At 62.6% G+C, this 19724-nt stretch overlaps 1 protein-coding gene across 1 annotated transcript; it reads right to left on the reverse strand.

The window, feature by feature from the left end:
- Positions 1 to 877: 877 nt before the first annotated feature.
- CEP104 (centrosomal protein 104) lies at positions 878 to 16603 on the reverse strand. Its single transcript, XM_014450528.2, has 20 exons — positions 16032 to 16603; positions 15612 to 15750; positions 14602 to 14664; positions 14257 to 14333; positions 12074 to 12242; positions 11504 to 11659; positions 10423 to 10647; positions 9625 to 9819; positions 8340 to 8507; positions 7573 to 7746; positions 5644 to 5820; positions 4915 to 5121; positions 4455 to 4583; positions 4134 to 4170; positions 3857 to 3923; positions 3310 to 3418; positions 2916 to 3054; positions 2717 to 2784; positions 1669 to 1759; positions 878 to 992 (listed from the first exon to the last, which is right to left on the reverse strand). Exons 1-20 carry the CDS (start codon positions 16601 to 16603, stop codon positions 913 to 915), a joined length of 3042 nt encoding a protein of 1013 aa, XP_014306014.1. The 3' UTR covers positions 878 to 912.
- Between the last annotated feature and the right edge of the window lie 3121 nt (positions 16604 to 19724).

The raw sequence follows: 19724 nt of genomic DNA on the forward strand, positions 1-19724 counted from the left end.
CCTGCCGTACGCTCGGCAGTGGGCGTCGGGCCCCTGGCCACAGGTGGGGACGGAGGGGGCCGCCGCTGGGGTGCTGTGGGGCACCCCCTGGACGGGAAGACCTGGGCGTGGCCTAGCAGGTCTCAGACACTGGCTTCCCCGGGCGCCCTGCAGATGAGGCCGGTGGAACCACTGGTGGGGGAGGGGTTGGGCAGGAGCTGGGAGGAGACTGGGTTTGGAGGGAGCGTCACTGTGAGTGATGTTTTAGGTTTAAGTATCTGAGTGCTTGAGAAAAGTGCCTTCAGCTCCAATTCCAGCCTGGCTTTGAGAGGGATGAGGACGGGGACAGGCCAGCCCAGATGTGAGTGCTGGAGGGACCAGTTCTCGGTGACCGCCATTGCCTTTAATTAACCTTTATTCTGTCACAGAGGAAAACACAGGCTCTGCAGCCGCGGCCTACGGAGAAGGCGCGGGAGAAAGCCCGGGGGAGCTCGAGCCACCCCGCTCTCCTGTCCTGTGACCCGCAGTGACCACAGCCCTGTGGCCGAGACAGACCACAAGCGAGGTTACTGCGAAGGAAGAGGGTGCTGTGCTGCGGGGCGCCCTCGACACGCTGACCCGACCCGGCACCTGCTTCCAGGCGCTTCCTCGGCACCGGTTTCGGGGTCTCTTCCAATAGCACGGCTACGTGTATGGCTCCCGGCCCGAGAAAGTCAGACCTGCCAGCTGGACATGGGAGGGAGTGCCAGCCGTTGGGGCTGCCGCCTTGGCCAACCCCCCCCACACACACACGTGAGGACAGTGGGCGGAGCATGGCCGCCGGCCGCTGTTAGGAGAGGTGTGCACGAATGCACGATCGGGAACTGGCTCGGTCCCGCTCCGCACAAGGGGGCCTCGGGTCATTGGTTTCGGAGGTCCTGCCAGAGCACCTGCTCAGGCCCCCCTTGGGGTGGGGATCTTGCTTCCAGCCTTCAGCCCCGAGGTCCCTGGCTTGGCCGTGTCTGGGCCTTTGCCTGCGGTGGACACGGAACATAAAGCACAGGCACCGTGTCAGGAGGAAAGTGACGCACGAGGGGAGCGCACAGCACCTGATGGTATGGAGGCGGCGTCAGCAGACACGGGGAGGACAGCAGGAGGGCTGGGACCAGGGCACTTGTCCACAGGAGCTGGCCTGACCGTGGGTCAGCAGAGGACAGCGGTCACCTGGTGGTGACCTCAGGTGGCTGCTGCAGACGCACCGAGATGGCAGGAGAGGAAGGACCCTGAGCTCAGAGGAAATGGCGCCCGCGGGTCAGAGGAGAGACCAAGCCATTTGCCTGCTTTTGGCTTCAACAGTTCAGCTCCAGAAACGGAATGAGGAGCCATGTGACTGGGGTTTCCTCCCTGGAGTGACCTTGGCCCCCTCCCGCCCCGCCCCCCGCGTCCTGGTTTACAGGACGGTATGGGACCAGGGTGTGCAGCCCAGCACAGCGCCTGGCACAGACGCGCACATGCCGCTTACACCCATCCTCTCGCTCAGGGCCTCGCCTCTCTCACCCGGACGTAGGGGTGTACCCGGGCCTCCCGGCCAGAACAGTTTTCTAATGAAAAGCATTGCAGGTCTGACCAAGCCACTGCTTAAGGAACTGGCGCCTGCGGGAAGCCGTCGGGCTGAGTGGCTGTGGAGGACGCGACCCGGCCCATCCTCACCCTGCAGTGGAGCTGGAGCCTTCAACAGCAGGCACGTCCTGCGCAGGTTCATCGTGCAGCCCACGGGGCCCATCAGGTGGACTTTCCACGCCTGAAACGAGAGGCTGCGGGTGTAACCAGGAGGCGGGACCTCCGCTGCTGTCCCAGCCCACGTGCCTGTCATTAAAGACACAGCCAGAGGCGGCGCGCGGAGTTGGTGTCTGTGGCCTCAGGGTGCTCTGTGGCTGGCCCCTCAGGGCTCAGCTGATCGTAAGACGCAGCCCACCTCCCACGGCCCTCCCCAGGCGGCGCACAGTGAGACCTGGGAGGGTGTGCGGAAGGGGAACAGCTCAGGGAGGGCACGGTGGGGCCAGGGGGCCGGGAGCTGAGAGCATGAGCGCAGCACAGCCCCTGGCTGACAGCCGGCAGGAAAGGGGATCCATCCTCCGATGACCAAGCAAGCAGCCCTGCCCGGCCTGGAGGGAGCTCGAAGAGGATCTTCCCTGTGGAGCCCTCTGGTGGGAACACGGCCCCCAGTGCCCCGCCACCACCTGTGGGGCCCCAAGAGAGGGCCGGCGGGTTCCGTGCCGGCTCCTGAGCCACAGAGACTGCGAGGTGCTAAGGGCCTGGAAGCCACGCAGCGAGGTCATGGGTGCAGCACGGACGGGCGGGGAGAAGCCATGGCCTCGGAGCGTGTGCCGTGAGAGGCCGTCAGCTCACAGCCGTGGGACAAGAGTCTAGGAGCATGGAGGCTGCAGCCATGTCTGCAGGGCTCGGGGGTGAGGAGGGAAGGCCTGAGCCCACTCCACCTGTGCAGCGTGGCTCACGCGGGGGAGGGAGGAGCGCCTGGCGTCGGACAGGAAGTAGACGCTCCAAACCCGACCAGCTGGCTCACTTTCATGAATCAAAGGGACCAGAATGTGAGCGAGGGTGGCCACGCCTACAGGGAGGGCCCGCATGTAGGGCACAGACGGGAACGGGCTCCCTCGGCGCGCCTGTGCCCGGGCTGAGCCTCCTCACGGTGGAGGGACACGGACGGCACTAAACTGCTCGGCCCCGGCGAGCTCACCTCCTCTCCAGGGGCGAAGTTCTCGTGGCACAGAGGGCACCGGTTGGCCAGCTTCTCTGGTTTGGCAGCTGAAATGGTGTCAGTGAGACAAGACTCAGTTGCCCTGTGGGTGGCGGGTGAGGCAGGGAACCAGGGGGTGCCCGTGGACCTGTGGCTGGGCCTCCCCGGCGGCTGGGGCCCGGGCCCCGAGGGCACTCACGGTGGCAGTCCTTGGACGCGAAGTGCCTGGGCAGCTCCTCCTCGGGGACAGCCTCGCTGCAGCGGCAGCACCTCCCGAACCCGTCCCTCTTGTCGCACTCCGTCAGCAGGTGGTCCGTCAGGCTGGCGATCTCCACCACCTGCAGCCGACATGCAGGTCCTGCCCCGGCCCTGGCACCCCCGCACTCACGCCCGTGCACGGTCCTCAGAGTGCCCAGCGCCGAGGGGAAGGTCGGCACGTACTGTTACCTCTGGGACCCACCCCGCCGAGCTCATCACTTAGTTCCTCAGCTAAAGACCCATGTCCCGCACAGCCCCAGTCTTAAGGGCACTGCCACGCGCCTTGGCACCCAGGCGGCCGCTCAGGGCGGAGGGAGCGCGGCCGCGCGCCTGACCTGTCTGCAGTAGCCGCAGCGGGTCAGCATGAGGCAGTGCTTCCAGTAGTGCAGGTCCAGGCCCTCCTCCGTGAAGGCCGCGCTCCGCTCCCCGCAGAAGATGCACAGGCTGCAACGGGAGGCGGGCGTGAGGCTCGGTCGGCCTCGCTGGCTGTCGGCCTCGGGGGCTGTCTGCACTGGGGGCTTCTCTGTTAAACTGCCCTGAAGGGGCTCCACGGAGTCGGGGTGTCAGCTTCCCCAGGACCCCTTCCAGCGGGAAGGATCCTGAGTCCCAGCAGAGGCAGAGACGTGCTTGGCTCTGCAGACCCGCTGCACCGCGGGAGCCTCTGCGGCTCTGACACTGTGAGCTGGGACCAGCACTTGGACCAACGGGCCGTCTGCTGGGTGCAGGGGCAGCCGCCTGCCTGGCTCAGAGTCCAGGCTGACGGTGGGGGGCAGGTCCCAGCTTTAAGGGACTGAGAGGAGTGGCTGGTCTACAGAACCCGAGGCAGCGTGTACACAGTGAGTCCCCCGTCACTCCCCACGGGGTGAGGGCAGCTGTACGCACTTGTCCAGGCCCGGATTCTCGGCGGCTTCGGGGGGACTGCGAGGGGCCGCGCTCCGTCCATCAGGGTCTGAGAATTTAAAGAGGAAGAAATTTAACTCACTTTTTGTGGAAACTATTTTCAAAGGTTTAGCAGCCAGTTTTTTAAAGTTGGTGACGTTTGATGTGAAATGTATTTAAAAACACCAGTTAATAGGGGATCTTCACAACCCGCCCGTGTGTGAGCGCCGCCTGGGGTGAGCAGAGGTTCCCCACGGCTTCAGGCCGCGCACTCACCTACCTGGACTCTTCGCCTTGGCAGCCTCGCTTCCTTTTTCCTAAAACAGAAGCAGAGGTTAGGCCAGTGCTCAGAGCGAGTCTATGCAGATGCGTCTCGATCCTGAAAGTGTTCCTAAGTTTTGCTCTCGTTCCTGCCAACACGCTGACCCGCCTGCACCACCCCCTGGCAGCCATGTCCGTCCGGCGCACAGGGCACTGCTCTGGGAAAAAGGCTCCATGACTCAAGCTCTGCGGTCTCCTCCCCGGGCCTCCCTCCAGGGCCTGCCCAGGACTCCAGGGAAACCCACCTTTGTCAAGGCCACCTCCCCCCCCAATCGCTCACCCGTCGCCAGCACCCGCCCACCTGGGCCCCGGCCTGCATTTCCTTCAGGGCTGCCAGCTGCCCCTGTAGAGCTTTAATTTCTTCTTTCTTCTGTTTCTCTGCTTCTTCTGTGGCTGCTCTTTTCTGTGCCTGGTATGAAATGATTTTCCCGTTAGAACAGCTTTTTAGAGTCGTCTTTGAATTGGGAGACAAGTCACACGTGTCGGCTGTTTCTCGCGCTGTAACAGTCGCTACGACTGATCACATGGGGAGCGATAAAGGTCAGCTCCCAGGTGACGTAAGAGCTTTTCCTGGTGGCCCAGACGCATGTCCTCACGCCATCGTCTCTCCGGGTGGGGAAAGGCCTGGCAGGCACAAGGGAGGCACGAGGCCTCGGGCGGGGCTCCTGCATCCCCTCGGCTTACTGCCCTGCCTGGCCTCCTCCTCAGCAGGACCAGACCGGACTCCCAAGTCCCCGTACCCTGATCTCAGCATCCGTGGGTCTGCCGTCGATTTCAGCAAACCCCTCGAAAATGGTTTTGAAGAGGATGTTCTTGCGCGAGATGCTGTCGTCGGGGGGCAGGTACTCGAGCACGACGGAGCGGTGCTGCCGGTACAGGTCCAGGATCACGCAGACCGCCATCTCCCGCACCTGCAACACCCGGTGCTGCAGGGCGTGCACTGCGAACTGAATGGAGAGGCAGGGCCGGCGTCACCCCGAGAGCAGAGGGAACGAAGGGCCCTCAGGGCCCCGCGGTGAGGACAGTGCCCTCTGCGACGGCCTCACAGTCACGTGGCCTCGGGAGGGACGCAGAGCTGGTTTTGCTCTCATCCACGCCCTGTGTCCACAATCACTTTTCGGTGCATCCTTCCCTACGTGTGACATCGCGCATCACACACCGTTAGGCAGAGGAGAGGAGGCAGGATCAGCTCCAGGCCTCGCCACCTGAGTTACAGTTTCTGCTCTTAGCAATAAAGCGCTGGCCTTCCTGGCGACAGGCTCCGCGGCCTCCCCGGAGGCGGGCTCTCTGGGAGGGCCTGCCTGCGCCTTCACCGTGCAGTGCACATCCCCGAGTGTGTCATTCTGAAGCCATGCTTTGAACACTCGTGCCTGTCATTTGTCACAACCCATTTAGCTGCTTTACCGCAATCTGTCCCAGACATGTCGCCAGGCACGGATCCCCTCTCGGACGGACGCTCCCACGCTTACCTTCATCACGTTCTCCACGGTGAAGCCCGTGCTGTCGGTGCCCAGGTCTCTCAGCAGCCGGGACAGCAGGGCCACCTGGCTCAGGGCCAGGTGCGCCGACGCGTTGGCCTTCAGGGGCTGCACCAGGTAGGACGGGACCATCTGGAGAGACTTCACTTCCTTACACAGGGCCATCTCCTGGAAGAGCCACACAGTTACCCATCTATCCATCGGTCCTGGAACTGCTGGCGGCAACTTAGTCCCATCTGATTGAACCCTCACAGGAACCAGGCAGGAACAAGCGGGCAGTGACACATGGTGTGAGATCACCGGTCCCTAAGCTCACCCTTCTGTGTAAGACACACTAACCCAGAAACTAGAGCAAAACCCAACGGGGAAGAAATGAAGCCACGGTTGCCTGGAGCTCAGTGAGAGCATCAGAGAAAACGGATCCAAGACCCAGGGCTTCTCCCTCAGAATTTCCCAAGGAAGGAAAAGGGTTTCTAGTCTCTCGAATCCTGAAAGCAATCAGCTTTGCTTTGTGGGTCATTTCAGCATTTAATAAAGGCCGATCCGCGTGTAACCACGGCCTGTAGCCAAGGGGCTGTTGATGGCTAAGATGGGAAATACAAGCTCCGCCACACATTTACCAAGTTACAGAAGGAGACACGCCTGTCACTGAGTTACCAGATCAGAGGAGAAAAGGGGAAACACTGAGCTTGTAAGAGGCCGCACGGAGAGCCGTCTGCGTTTAGTCGCCTGCAGGGCCCAGCCCCAAACACCCTCTCTCCACAGAGCTCCCTCACGCTGAGCCCGCCAGCGACAAAGCGACAAGGTAGGCCCGTGCCCGGGCCCCAGCGGCCTCAGCGACAAGCAGACGCCTCGGCTGGGAGCTCAGAGCAGAGCCAGCCCCGTGCCCGGGCCCCAGCGGCCTCAGCAGAGGTGTCAGCTTCCGAAGTGGACGTGTCCGCCCTCAACACGTCTCCCCAGGGGCCTTCCCCAGCTCCGCTGTGTCCACAGGAGGCACCGCACGACTGGGCTACATGACCGGGGGTGACTGCTCTCACCTGCGCGGCAGGACTGCTTCCTCATTTACTGAAAGTGTAAGTTTACTGAGTCACGAAGCTGACTCCTCAGAGGGGAGAGTGATCCCGGGGAGAGATCTGGAAGCTTTGGATCCCGTCCCGAGAAAGGTGTGCAGCTCACACGTGTGGATACACGTTTAAGAGATGCACAGGGTTTCTGAAGCCCACACACAGGTCTTCGCTTCAGAACCCAGGCGAGCTGAGGCGCCGCTGAGTTAAAGACGCAGCTGCGCCTCCCAGGGCGGCCATGCTCCCAAACCGTCACAGCGCCAGCTCAGCGCTCCCCTCGCCAGGCCTGGAGGCCGCACACTCGTCCAGAGGGAAATGTTTATCAAGACAGCGACACACTTGCTATCGTTTTTCCCATGTTTTCTATTCTGATTTAGTTTGTCACATATTTTTAGTTTATTTTTTAAAAAATATTTTATTGATTTTTCACAGAGAGGAAGGGAGAGGGATAGAGAGTTAGAAACATCGATGAGAGAGAAACATCGATCAGCTGCCTCCTGCACACCCCCTACTAGGGATGTGCCTGCAACCAAGGTACATGCCCTTGACCGGAATCGAACCTGGGACCCTCGAGTCCGCAGGCTGACGCTCTAGCCACTGAGCCAAACCAGTTAGGGCCATATTTTTATTTTAAAAGTCAACAGCGTGTGTTGACTTAGAGAAACACTAGAAAGCAGTGTCCCTTTCCATCAACGTTCACGTCAAAGACAAAACCGCCCTTTCAGAGCCCAGGGAAGTCCAGGCGGGGCCCTAAGGATGAGGCAGCTGCTCCGAGCAGAGGGGACCCGCCACGTCTGAACCACGTCCGGCCCCGCAGGGCTGTGCCCCCCGCAGCGCGCACCTGCGCACGGCGTACCTGGATGAAGTTGGAAGCCATGACCCGCAGGCGAGCAGAGGAGTCTCCGGTCCTGGCGAGCAGCACGGGGACGGTCCTCTCCACACAGTGCGTCGTCTCGAGCTTGCTCAGCTTGTGCCTGGGGATGTACTGGGTCAGGAGCATCTTCAGCACCTTCAGCGAAGCCTGGAAGACCTGGGGAAGGGGTGGAGACGGGCGAGCTGTTCTGATTGAATCCGCTGCGAGGGAACATGAGCCTTCCTCTCAGGGATAAGCCGGAACCCATGCCATGCCACACTGTCTGCAGGGCTGGGACAGGCACCTGAGAACGACTGTCTAAATAGGTCGTCGCGGGCGGAGACCCTCGCTCTCACTTCCTGGTGCCCCAAGCACGCGGTGTCCCCGTGCCCGGGTCACAGAGCCCCGTTGAGTTGGGGAAGCTCCCGCAGACGGGGGCGCACCAGGACGCTCACCAGGAGGCCTCACACAGTTAGTCAGCTCAACAGCAACTCCCAGCCCCAGGTTCCTAAATGGTGAACCGGGCCCGGATGCCCGTGAGTCCGGGAGCCCAGGCCTCTGTGATCGGCTCTGAAGAGCACAGGGGAGGCTGATCAGACCAGCATGAATGACCGGACCGAGGGACAGGTGCCTGGCGCACAGACACTCCTAGCGCCTCGGTGCTGGCCCTGCCGAGGGAGCTGGCCATGACGGGGACTTCCTGTCTGCTCTCCCTCCTGGGCGCGGCCGGCATCGCGGCAGACACTGGCCCTGAGGGCCGGGGGACTCACCGGGGTCACGATGTCCCGGATGGACCTCCGGATGAGAAAGACGGCCGCGCGCAGCAAGCCCTTCAGGTCCTCCTTCGGGGTTCCGACTGGCGTGTCCACCAGCTGCTGGTGCAGGGTGAGCAGCGCGTCTTCCCGGAACGACCACGTCTTGGAATAGGCCTGAGCCACCTGCGGCGGGAGCCCTGCTCACTCCCTGGGTGTCGGCGACACCACCCCCAGCACTGTGCTACCCGAGCCTTCGTTTCAAATGAGAACAACACCTTTCCTACAACCAGGCCCTACAGAGTGAGCACACACTGTGCGTTCAGAGAACCGCTTTTCTGTAGGGAAACCTGACTGGTGAACCGCGGCGAGTGCTGCGGCTGGGAGCTGGGGACGTGAGCGCTGGGCTCCCTGTGCGAGGACACGCGCTGCCTGTCCCGCTGCTGTCGCTCCCGGGATTGGCTGGTGGCACAGGGGAGCTGGTTTCCCAGCCAGCTCTGAGCTCCAGGACACAGCGCTGAGTGAGTCCTCACTCGGGAGATCTGAAACCCTCCCTTCCGTTTCCCTGTTTTGTACGCTGAGTAATCAGCACAAGACTCGCCCCTCCCACAGGGGACGAATTCGGGCAGATCCCCGAGGGCACAGACGTGCCATCAGAGAGGAGCTGAGCCCGTCCACAGCCTCAGACCCCAGGGACTCGGACCCCAGGTACTCGGTGCGGGTGCGGGAGCTGGACAGGGAGGGGGCTGCTGGGAAAACAATGGTTCCTCTGAAACATGGTGTTGGAGGAGGTTCTACGGAGACCCTGGACCAAAGACCAGCAAGAGGCTCCCCCAGCAAATGAGCCTGAAACATCGCTGGCGGCAACGACAAAGCGAAGCCGCCCTCCAGCGGATGCTGCACGAGAAGGTCGGGTTCTTGGAGAAAGATGGTCATGCTGGGAAAGGGAAGGCGGCAGAAGGAGGGAGACCAAGTCTGCATGGACTGAGGCCATAACAAGCCACAGGCAGCAGGCAGCGGAGCTGAGCAGGGCCGAAAGGACAGGAACTGTGGATGTCACTCATTCACTCATGGGGTTGACACACACACACACACACAGGGGTGCATGCGCGCACACACACATGCACAGAGGTGCACGCGCACACACAGTGGTGCACGCACACACATGGACACACACATGCACAAGGGTGCACGTGCACACACACGCACAGGGGTGCACGCACACGCGCACGGGTGCACGCACACACACACACACACACACACAGTGGTGCACACACACGCACACACTGTGGCATCCTCTTACCAGGGCTTCCCCCAGCACTTCGATGGCAGAGCTGGCTTCCCTCAGGGCCTTCTCTGTTAGGGGCTCGGGCTCGCCCGCAGCACCCGCTCGGGGAGCCTCGCTGGCGTCCAGGTCCCTCTTCTCCGGCTCCACGGCCGCCCCGGGCTGCTTGTGGACGGCGGGCAGGGGGCGCTCGTCATAGGGCAGGGCCTCGGGCTGCAGGGGAGGAAGGGGCTGCAGAGCTCCCGTGTGGACCCCGCCCGCCACCCGTCTACACGGCAGGCTCAGTGCCGTGGCCTTCCCAGTCTGGACGAGGGTACGTGCTAAATCCCAGTGTCATCAGAACAGGTTATCCGGCAGCAGGTGCAACTGACCAAATGCACTCAGGGTTCCTACTTCCCGACCCCATCGCAGCCAAATAAGCACCGCCGATGCTGCCTGCTACCCTTTACCTCCAGCGGGTCCGCTCACCGGGCAAGCAGGCCAGTTTCCCTAGTCACGGCTTGGAAGTGTCCTGCCCGAGCTCATGGGCTCGCTGTCCAGCAGCCTCCACATCTCCACCCGCCTCCTTGCAGGCGTGGGCTCTCCTGAGCCGGCCTGGGCCCTGGGCTGCTGCCCCCGTGGAGCAGTGGGCAGGAAGCCCGCCCCCCGCTGACATCTCCCAGGAGACAGACATGCACACAAGTCCACGTGACGCTGACTTCCAGGTGAGTGAGGCCCTGCCCCGGGACAGCGCCCCCCCCCCCGCCCCCCGCCGCCCATGCCGGCGCCTGGCCCGTCTGCTGAATGAACCTCATGCCACAGGACTGAGGTACCTACCTGGGCCTTGTGGGGAGGGTGCGAGGGGGACAGCGGCTGGTCCGAGGGAGCGCGCTGAAGAGAAACGTCCAGGGAGTGGGACGAGGGCTGCTCCAGAGGGACGGGCTCTGCACGCTGGTTTTCTGTCACACTGTTGTCCTGCGGTGGCGGCAGTGCTGGCGGCAGGTGGCAGGAACTGCTGGAGTGAATGAGGGGCTGGAGCGGTAAATCCATCGGCCTTGGCACCTGGGGAGAAGGGACGCGTGATCCCCAGGCCACCACCCCGGCCCGCACCTTCCCCGGAGCACCCGCCTCAGGAGGCAGAGCCATTGCTGCCCTCACTGCCCGCAGGTCACTGTGTGGGCCACACAGGGGACACACGGCCGATCCGTGTCATCACGAGCACGTGGGTGAGTCACAAGCGTGGAGGCACACCTCGTGGCTGTGCCAGCGGAGAGGCACATGGGCACCTGGCAGCCCCGAGGACCGCCGCCAGCCGGGCACTGCTCACTACCCCACGTCGTCCTAACAAGTGCGAGCCACTGGGCGGGTGGTCAGTGCTTCAGACAGATGAGCTCATTCAGTGCCCACCACTGCCCCCTGGCAAATGTGACGAGGAAACCGAGGCACAGGTGGAGCAGGGGTTAGTCTGATCACACAACTAGAGCGGCACAGCGGGATCTGGACCCAGGCGGGGTCTCCCGTCTGCACTCAGCCTCCGTCTCCTCATCTGCGGCGGGCGCACTCCTGCCCAAGTGGGTCTGAGGATGGGGCAGCGCCTCCGCCTCTAGGGAGGTGTTCTCAGCAGCGGAGGCCCCTGGGGTTTCTTTCCCATGGCTCCCGGGAGCGGGCAACTCCTTCTCACCAACGAGGAACACTGGGGAGCAAGTGCCCCCCCAGCTCCGCCCCTTCCTGCTCTACTGTGAGGCTGCCAGAGCCGGGCGGGCAAGGCGGAAGCCACAGTGGTGGGCGCACAGGTGCTGATGTTCCTGAGCGGGGCCGGTCTGCCAGGTTTCACAGAACAGACGCCGGCGATGCAGACAGCACGGCAGACCCTCACGGGCGGGCACCCAGCCCTCGCCCTAGGCCCAGCCGCACCTACCGGCTCCATGTCCACCAGGCTGTGCAGCTCCAGCTGCGCGTACACCTGGGCGCGGTACTGCTCCATCTGCCGCTTCTTGTGCTTGGCCAGGTCGTAGTCCTCCTTCTCCACGGCGCAGCGCTTCTCCACCTCGTAGCGCCCCAGCCGCTCCCCGACCTGCACACAACACCCGCTGTCTCCGTGCTCCGCCCGCCAGGCCGACGGCGGCTAGTCATGCCCACTCGATGGAAGCACTGACCACCTACGTGTCCTGTGGGGACCAGGGGTCCCTGGAGCAGCAGGAGGCACGGCCGTTCGGCCACGCCCTGCAAAGCGAGTGCTGCCTGTGGCCGCAGCAGCGCCTGAGAAACCCCGAGAGTTTTGGGATGTCTAACACGTCTGCGATGTGTCCCTACCCGGCGTCTGGGGTGACGTCTGGAGAGGGACCCAGGGGCTCATGACAGGTTTGTCCAGGCGCTCGTCGGCCGCGCTTCTATTTTGCCCGCATCATTGAGCCCACACCCACTCCTGCAGGCCAGGCACCGCCCACAGCTGGACGGGCATATTTAGTGCGAGCCCCGCGGGCAGTACCTTCTGCAAGTCCGCGATCGCCTGCTTCAGCTTCTTGGCGTAGTCGTAGCGCTCCTGCTGCACGGCTTCGCGCTTCCTCTCGTCTAACTTGCGGATAATCTGCGCTACTTCTGGGTCCTGGTACATATCGAAAGCTAAGTCGTCCAGAGGGGAGATGTGGTCAGACTTCCTGAAGGAGAGAAGCGGACACTTCAGCCCAGGTTCCCCTGTGGGAGGCGCACGGAGGGCCCGGCTCAGTGCGGAGGCAGCCGGGAGAGCGTCCCAGCCTAGTTCCTGGAGGCGCCGCCCGAGGACTCAGTGCGGCTTCGGGAGCACAGCCGCAGTGGGGCTGGCTGCGCAGCTCACACTCTGGCCCGTGTCCAAGTACACGCACTCGGCGTCCTCGTCCCTGTGCCCCACCCCCTCGTGCTGGCCGTGCCAGGCTCTCTCTAGGCACACGGACAGCGATGTTGGGCAGAACCCAACCCCAGACCAATGCTGACCAGGCCTCACTGAGCCGACCTGATAGGCCGGGCAGCCAGGCGTCTGCTTCACACCAGCGCCCAGCACCCAGCACCGTGACTGGTGAACATGACGGCCGGGCAGCTGCTTCTACTGCGCTTTTCCCTGACAGGGTCCAATGCTGCCATCAGCCCTCCCGCCCGCAGATGAGAAACCCTTCGGGGGACACGCATCTCAGCCGCACAGCCCGCTCCTGACCAGGCATCCGCTCTACTCTTTGTTTCCCCGCAGGCAGGTCTACTGCTGACGTCAACATTGACGCTGACACTGACAATGCCCGTCTAGGATCGCAGCAGAACGGTGAGGGAGGACACCAGCGACAGGAAACGCCACTGTCAGCTTTGACTTCACATATAGGCACGTTTTAATTAAAATGGTATTTGTCCTCAAATAAATCGGTTGGAAAATTGTATAGTAATGAGTTCAAAGAGGACACAGGAGACGTCAACTTCCGAAGGACCAAGCCCCCCATTCTAGGCCCTGGCAGCCCCGAACACGGTCAGTGTGCCCAGCGGTGATCCACTGGGCCACCTTCTGCTGTGTCCACAGGCCACATGACCACTTTCACCAAAAGGCAGGTTCCACGCTGAGTCTAAGTCACTCGGCCTTGAAGTCCCAGAGATGAAACAAAGACCTCATTTCATTATAAAAATCTAACAAAGAAAAAAGTGAGGTCATGTGACATCCGCCCAGGGCTCCAGGGCCGTCCTGTCCCAGAGTGCTCTCCGCTTTCCCAGAAAACCCCTGGATGTCAGTGACGTTCGCCCTCAGCACTCACACAGCCCGGGCTCGCCTCAGGCTGAGGGGTGTCAGAAAGGCCAGCCTGTGGGGCAGGGCGGCCTCTGCAGACAGCGAGGCTCTGCCCACACTGGGCGAGGCCCAGGCTCCTGAGCGGCCACAGACGCTCTATCTGTGCAAACGCAGCGGTGGCTCGAGTCCCAATGGCTGTGCTGCAGCCCTGACTCCGTATGGCCAAGGCCAATCTCACCTGCAGCTGCGTGGCGGCCAACCTCCTGCCACACCCGCGTGCCGCCTGTTCCTGCGGGGGGGCGGGGGTGGTGGTGGTGGTGGTTAGAGGAGGGGCCGGGTGGTCTCAGTTCCCTGTCTGGGACCAGCCCCTCTGCAGGGCCCGGCTGTGTAAACCGCAGGCAGGCCTGAGGGTGTGGAGGCCGGAGCAGAGGGAGCAGGGACGTGCGGAGCGGGGTCTGTAGCTCCCTCCACCCTGACCTACCAAGGCCCTACTTCTAAACAAGAGGCAGCAAAACAAATGCGCACGTCCAGCTGTTACTGTGAAGAAGGGGGAGAGGAGCTGGGAACACTGCACTTATAGACACAGATGTGGCATCTACTTCTCACTTCCATAAAACATGGTCTCAACGCAGACGGACAGGAAGCCTCGGTAACTGACCGTTTCACCTGTGCATGTGCCCGAGCCAATGAAACACCCCCAGGCGGCGGCAGGCCTTTCCCGAACGCACTAGAAACCTCTAGTAAGAAACCTGAGCCAACGAGAAACGGTCGCCTCTGAAGGGCAACACCGGAGACGCCCACACCGGGCCTTCACCCAGCAGAGGCGTGGGTGGCGCAGGGCACCCGGAGGCTGGGCCGGCCCCCTGGAGGCGATGCTCACCTGGGGGGGCCCCCCTGGAGGCCCGCTCACTGCCTGCGGGAGGGGCTCTTACCCAGAGCAGGTTCCTTCCAGGGCGGGGTCCTCCGTGCGCTGCCCCAGGTAGTGGTCAATCAGCTTCTCCCTCGAGGCCTTGGGGGTGAGAAGGCTGGTTAGCATCTCGGAGGAGAAAGGAGCAGCTCAGAACCGTAACTACGGGCGACCGGAGGCCAGCAAAGGGCCAGCAAGCGCCAGGGCCAGGCTCCCGGAGGGGCGGCCTCAGTTCTCGCGTCAAGGAAAGTCTAAGTTATTCATCCGTCACGTCTGCACAGATTTTACGATGACGCCTTTTGTGACGACAATAAACCCTTCCCTCCTGTTGGAAATAGTTCTTCTGTAGAAATGAAACTCCCACACTCACAATGTTGCTCTCATCGCTGCAGCCCACGGGGTCCCCGATGATGTTCATGGCAACCAGGGCGACCTGGGGAAGCAACAGAAACCACGTTTGGAAGGTGGGCAGCCATCGTCTTTGTCACAGCCGCCAGTGGGAGGCCGCACGCGGAAGCGCGTCCCTGGTGAAATGCTGCGCTAATGTGCAGGGCTATCAGTAAGCACTGTTGTAAGTCATATAAGCTGATATTCTAAGGCTGAACCAAATGGCTATTTTAATGTTTAGAGGATATGAAAACAACAACAGCTAAAAGCCTCCCAGTTTTTTAAAAAAATAAATATGACTTTATTGATTTCAGAGAGGAAGGGAGAGGGAGAGACAGATAGAAACATCCATGATGAGAGAGAATCATGGATCGGCTGCCTCCTGCATGCCCCCCACGGGGATTGAGCCCACAACCTGGGCATGTGCCTTTGACCGGAATCGAACCCGGGACCCTTCAGTCTGCAGGCCGACGCTCTATCCACTGAGCCACACTGGCCAAGGCAAGCCTCCCAGTTTTAACCCAGCCTCTCAGGGAACCCTCTGCTCGAGGCTCATGTGGGTCACCCCAACATGCTCGGTAAATTAGACAAAGAAATGAACGCCAAGGTTCCACGGCTCATCGGTCTGATTCTCACCGGAGGGGGAGGAGCCCCTTCCCACCCACTTCTGGAGAATCACTGTAGCTGAAGTAGGAACCCACCTGGATGTCAGTGGTGAAAACATGTGGGGGGAGGCGTGTGGAGGAAGGACGAGGTGAGGAGCCCTCCAGCTCCCCCTCAGCACCCCCTCCAGCCCCCCCTCCAGCTCCCTGCCTGCTGTGGGACCAGTGGGGCTCCCTGCCTGCATAGCAGCCGGGCCAGCGGCTCCCTCTAGGGGAGCTTAACATTCCCCATAGAGATGCCACCTCACAGAAGACTGAAAGTGCCTCTTTGCAAAGACACGGGACACAGGACCCAACCGGAGCTGGGGGTCGGCACGGGGAGGCGTGTCACCTGATTGTAGACATTGTACTTGTTGGCGTGATTTTGGTGAAAAACGAGTTTCAGAAACTGCCCCTCGGTGTCCACATAGACCGACTTCAGCTCCCGAGCTCTGCAGCCCGTCTTCTCGTTGTCGCAGAGGGAGACGTAGCTGCGAGGGCACAGCGCAGGCTCAGCTGGGGGAGTGAGGTCAGTGCAGCCCCTCCCACCTACGCAGGACTGGAGGAGAGTGCGGCCTCATAGGAAACTCAGGGAGAGAGCCAGGGCGGGGGTGGGGGGTCCGGGGGGCCTGGGACCCGGATCTCAGTGTGAGGCCCGGGACCCAGATCTGAGTGTGAGGCCCGGGACCCAGAGGAGGAGCGCTCAGGAGAGCCTCAGGCTTTCAGGAAGGGGTCCCGAAAGTGGCCCTCACACTCCCACCCTCCTGCTCACCCGAGTCTGCGGAAGCGCTCCCCCTGGAACGGGGGCAGGTACTCGGGCAGGCAGTGGCTGACGTAGAACTCCACCTTGCTGGGGATCATGTACTGGTGGGCCAGCAGCTGCAGCTTCCGGATGCGGCATCGCTCCACCATCTGCACCACGATCTCTTGTGGGAACTGGCAACACCTGAGAGCAGATGGGCTTTGGTTCTGCAGGACGCCCGGCGCCGCTCTTCCCAGGTCCCTGGTGACGGGACTCGGGGGACGGGACACCTCTCCTGCCCTCCCGGCTCCTCGCAGTGGGACCGCAGCTCGGAGCGAGGGCTGGATCTGACCTGCCTGCCACCAGGGGAACAGCAGCGGGGACACGGCTCCAAGTGAAACTGAGTTTATCACAAGATCAACACGTGCCTCTAAGAGGCTGTGCGGGTGGGCAAGCCGGGGCCTCCGGACTCCCCGCGGGCGACACACGTCCGGAGCCCTGGCGTAGAGGGCGGTCCTGCCACGCGTGGCAGCAGCCTTCCTGTTCAATGTGTACCCCCTGCGCGGGCGCAGCGGCCTGGAGGCGGCGCCCGCATCGCCCATGCTGAACCTGAGTCTTTATGGGAAGTGACGCACACTCAGCCCCAGAGCCACAGCGCCAGCCCCGCCTCACGGGATGGGACGTGACGTGGCCACGCAGCAGGGCCAGGATGGAGGAACCACGTGCGCTGAGCTGGCGACACTGGGCTCAAGGCCAGCACGCAGGGCGTCTGGAGCAGGGGACACGCTGCTAGTCACTGCCTTCGGCATCCCTGCCCACTGGCCACTGGCCTGTCCCTCACCCCCACCTCTCCTCCCAGCAGCCGCTCTTCACAAACGCCTGCAATCCCGCCGAACCCACCAGAGCTGGGGCCCCGGGCCAGACCCCCGCCTCTCCTGCATCATTCCCATCAGGACTCAAAGACTCTCGAAACCCCAGGTTAAGAAAAGCCTCCGTGGCCCCTGCCCCTCCAGTTCCCAGCATTTCTCAGCTGCCCCTGTGCCAGCGTCAGGCAGGAGCAGGAGCCCCTCCCTGTGCCCACACGCAGGGCCCTGACCCCATGGTGCCGAGTGAGACCTCGCTCAGCCCACTGGCCTCCCCGCCCGTGACCTTGGCTGTGCCCTGGGCTGGGTCCCAGCCTCCTCCTCTCCACACTCACCATGGGGGTGAACTGTCAGTCATGGCTTTAAAAACCTCCTCTGATCAAGGACCCCCAACTAAACATCGCCCTGGGCCCCATCTCCTAATCCAGCTGGTGACTGGCCATTCCCACGCAGACATCTGAGAGGCATCAGGGGACCACAACCTCGGTGGCAGCAGCGGCGGCGGCACCCCCAGCGGCCCAGCCTATCCTGAGCTTCTGACACGGGGAGCAGGCCCCCCCCCTCCAGGGGCCCCGCTTGGCTCCCTGCTGGGTAAGCCCGGCACCACACCAGGCTGATGCCAGCTGGAGGCGGGCTCCTGGGGACAGAGGAGGAGGACAGTGAAGGGTGTGAATGTGGGAAGCCCTTGCGGCCGCGGCCGGCGCTGAGCCTGTGGTGCCGGTCCTCCCGCCCCTGCCCAGCGAGAGGCAGCCACTCAGGCAGCGGGCCCAGGCCAGGTGAACGGTCACCACTGCTAGCTCAGCGGCTCTGACGGTCGCTGTGATGCAGTGATGAGGGTGGTTCTGTCTCGGGCTCCTGCCCAGGGCCCCCCAGAGGCTCCGCTTTCCCGGAAACTCCTCCCTGTGGGTCAGGGCACGTTTTCCGCTCTGTCTTCCACCCACAAATCCCACGCCGCTGCCCTAACAGGTGCTCGTCCGGCTCCTTGGCCGGAACCCTCGCGGGCCGAGGCGAGACGCAAAGGAAAGGACCCCTTTCTCCCCTCAGGTCCCGGGGGACGGGAGAGTCGCCCTCACCGTGGATCTCCGCAGCCTCAGCACAGGGTTTTCTCACTCACGAAGGCGAGACCTTGCCCCGCTCACCCACAGGAAGCACCTTACGGCTTCCCTTGGGCACCTCTGAGCTGCCAGCAGCCCCCTGGGCGCTGGGCCCGTTGCCAAGGGAAACCAGGGTGGCTGGGACACGAGCGCTGAGATAGTGACTGGCGGGCGGGGAGCATCCACAGCGCGGGACGCTGGACAAAGGGATGATTCACGTCCCTGGGACAGCTCAGGATGGCATCACGCGTCTCAGAACAGCAGGCAATTTTAAACGTATGCCCTGTTTACTTCTGGAATTTTCCATGAAATATTTTCATTCTGTGGTTGAACTGAGACCCTGGACAAGGGGGACGACTGCATGTTGAACTCTGAGGGACATAAAGGGACGAGCGGGGGAGTGAGACGAGAAAGGGGGTGCTTGGCGTCCAGGGGCCGGATCGGACGGGCATTTCCTGACACTGAGTTTTTGCAAAGCAGAGGTCGAGAGAGGTGCCCGTGGGAAGGAGGGCGGCAGGAACACGGGAACCAGCAGCTGTGACACAGACCCTCTCCCGCCCCGTGCGAGTCAGGAGGAAGCGCACCCTCTGCGGTGAGAACGTGCGGGGCCCAGGCTCTGAGCAATCCTCGGGAGAACCTCCCGCACCGCAAGCCTCCACAGCTGCTTAAAGGAAACGCAGACAACTGACAGAGTGTTAAAGTCCTTTACAGAGTCTAGGATGCGGCTGTTCAAATGCAGGTTACAGAGTTCACCGATGAAGCAAACAGAGCCTCCAGCCCACTGCACAGGGAGCCGCCTCGGGTGGCGGACGGCTTAGATCCCTTCAGGCCCCAGGCTCAGCCCGGGTGGGAGCTGCCTGCCGCCTCAGAGCCGCCTCTGCCCTGAAGCTTTCAGACTCAAGGTCCGAGGTGGTGGCCGGTCACAGAGGGGCTCCCCGTGCCCAGGTAGGACCCGAGCCCCACCCCAGTCTGTGCTGCAGGCAGGAGCCCCCAGCAAGGCCAGTGTGAGCCCGTGTGGCAGCAGCGGGTCCACCTCTACTCGCTGTGCTGCAGACTGAGCCTCACCACTAAGACGAGTCTGGGCTACGCCTGAGACAAACGTACGCCCGAGTCAGGGCCCAGAAGCGCCGCATTAGCTACTTCATGTGGTGACTTCTCCCCACAAACGGGGAGCAAGTGCGTGAGCACCAAGGACTCTGGGAAGGGAGAGGAGGGTGGGGGTGGGCCCAGGGAGAGCAGCACTGGGGTGACTGGGCCCGGGGAAGGCACAGCCAGAGGCGTCCCTCCTGCTCCCCTCGTGGCTGACCGGGGGAGGCGGGCCTGGCCGTGGGCGGCTGAGTCCTGCGCCACTGACTTGCCTGCAGACACGGCCCTGCTCCCCAGTATCAGCCTCACCCACAATAAAGGAGCCATTTCATGCCCCCTGCACGACTCGTTCATGTCTCAGCTCCTCCAGCGCTCAGGCGGGGACGGGAGACTGGCTTATTGGGTCCCTTCAAACAAACGCCAAGAGGAAAAATGTTTTCATTTACAGTGGGACCTATATTCACCTTGTCAGCAGTACAGTGAGTCGCAGGCATGTGACGGAATTTAGACTGTGATACGTGTGACATGTGTGTGAGTAAGGAGCAAGCAGTACCTTCTGCTCAGACGGGGACAAGGAGCAGGGACACTGAGGAGGTGACGGGGCTGGGGGGACAGCCACCCCAGGGCACTGACGATGCTGACAGTCTGACCCAGCTCTCAGCAAGTACCCCCAGGCCCCC

Source organism: Myotis lucifugus, unplaced genomic scaffold (assembly GCF_000147115.1).
Source record: "Myotis lucifugus unplaced genomic scaffold, Myoluc2.0 scaffold_2576, whole genome shotgun sequence".
NCBI classification, from domain to species: Eukaryota; Metazoa; Chordata; class Mammalia; order Chiroptera; family Vespertilionidae; genus Myotis; species Myotis lucifugus.

Coding starts and splice junctions, on each gene's coding strand:
- CEP104 (XM_014450528.2), bottom strand. CDS start 16,603: ATGGGCGATGCGGGCGCCGCCTCCAGGCCGCTGCGCCCGCGCAGGGGG. Junction 11,660..12,073: donor CGATCGCGGACTTGCAGAAG/GTACTGCCCGCG, acceptor TGTTGTGTGCAG/GTCGGGGAGCGGCTGGGGCG. Junction 4,171..4,454: donor TGGGCGGGTGCTGGCGACGG/GTGAGCGATTGG, acceptor CTTCTGTTTTAG/GAAAAAGGAAGCGAGGCTGC.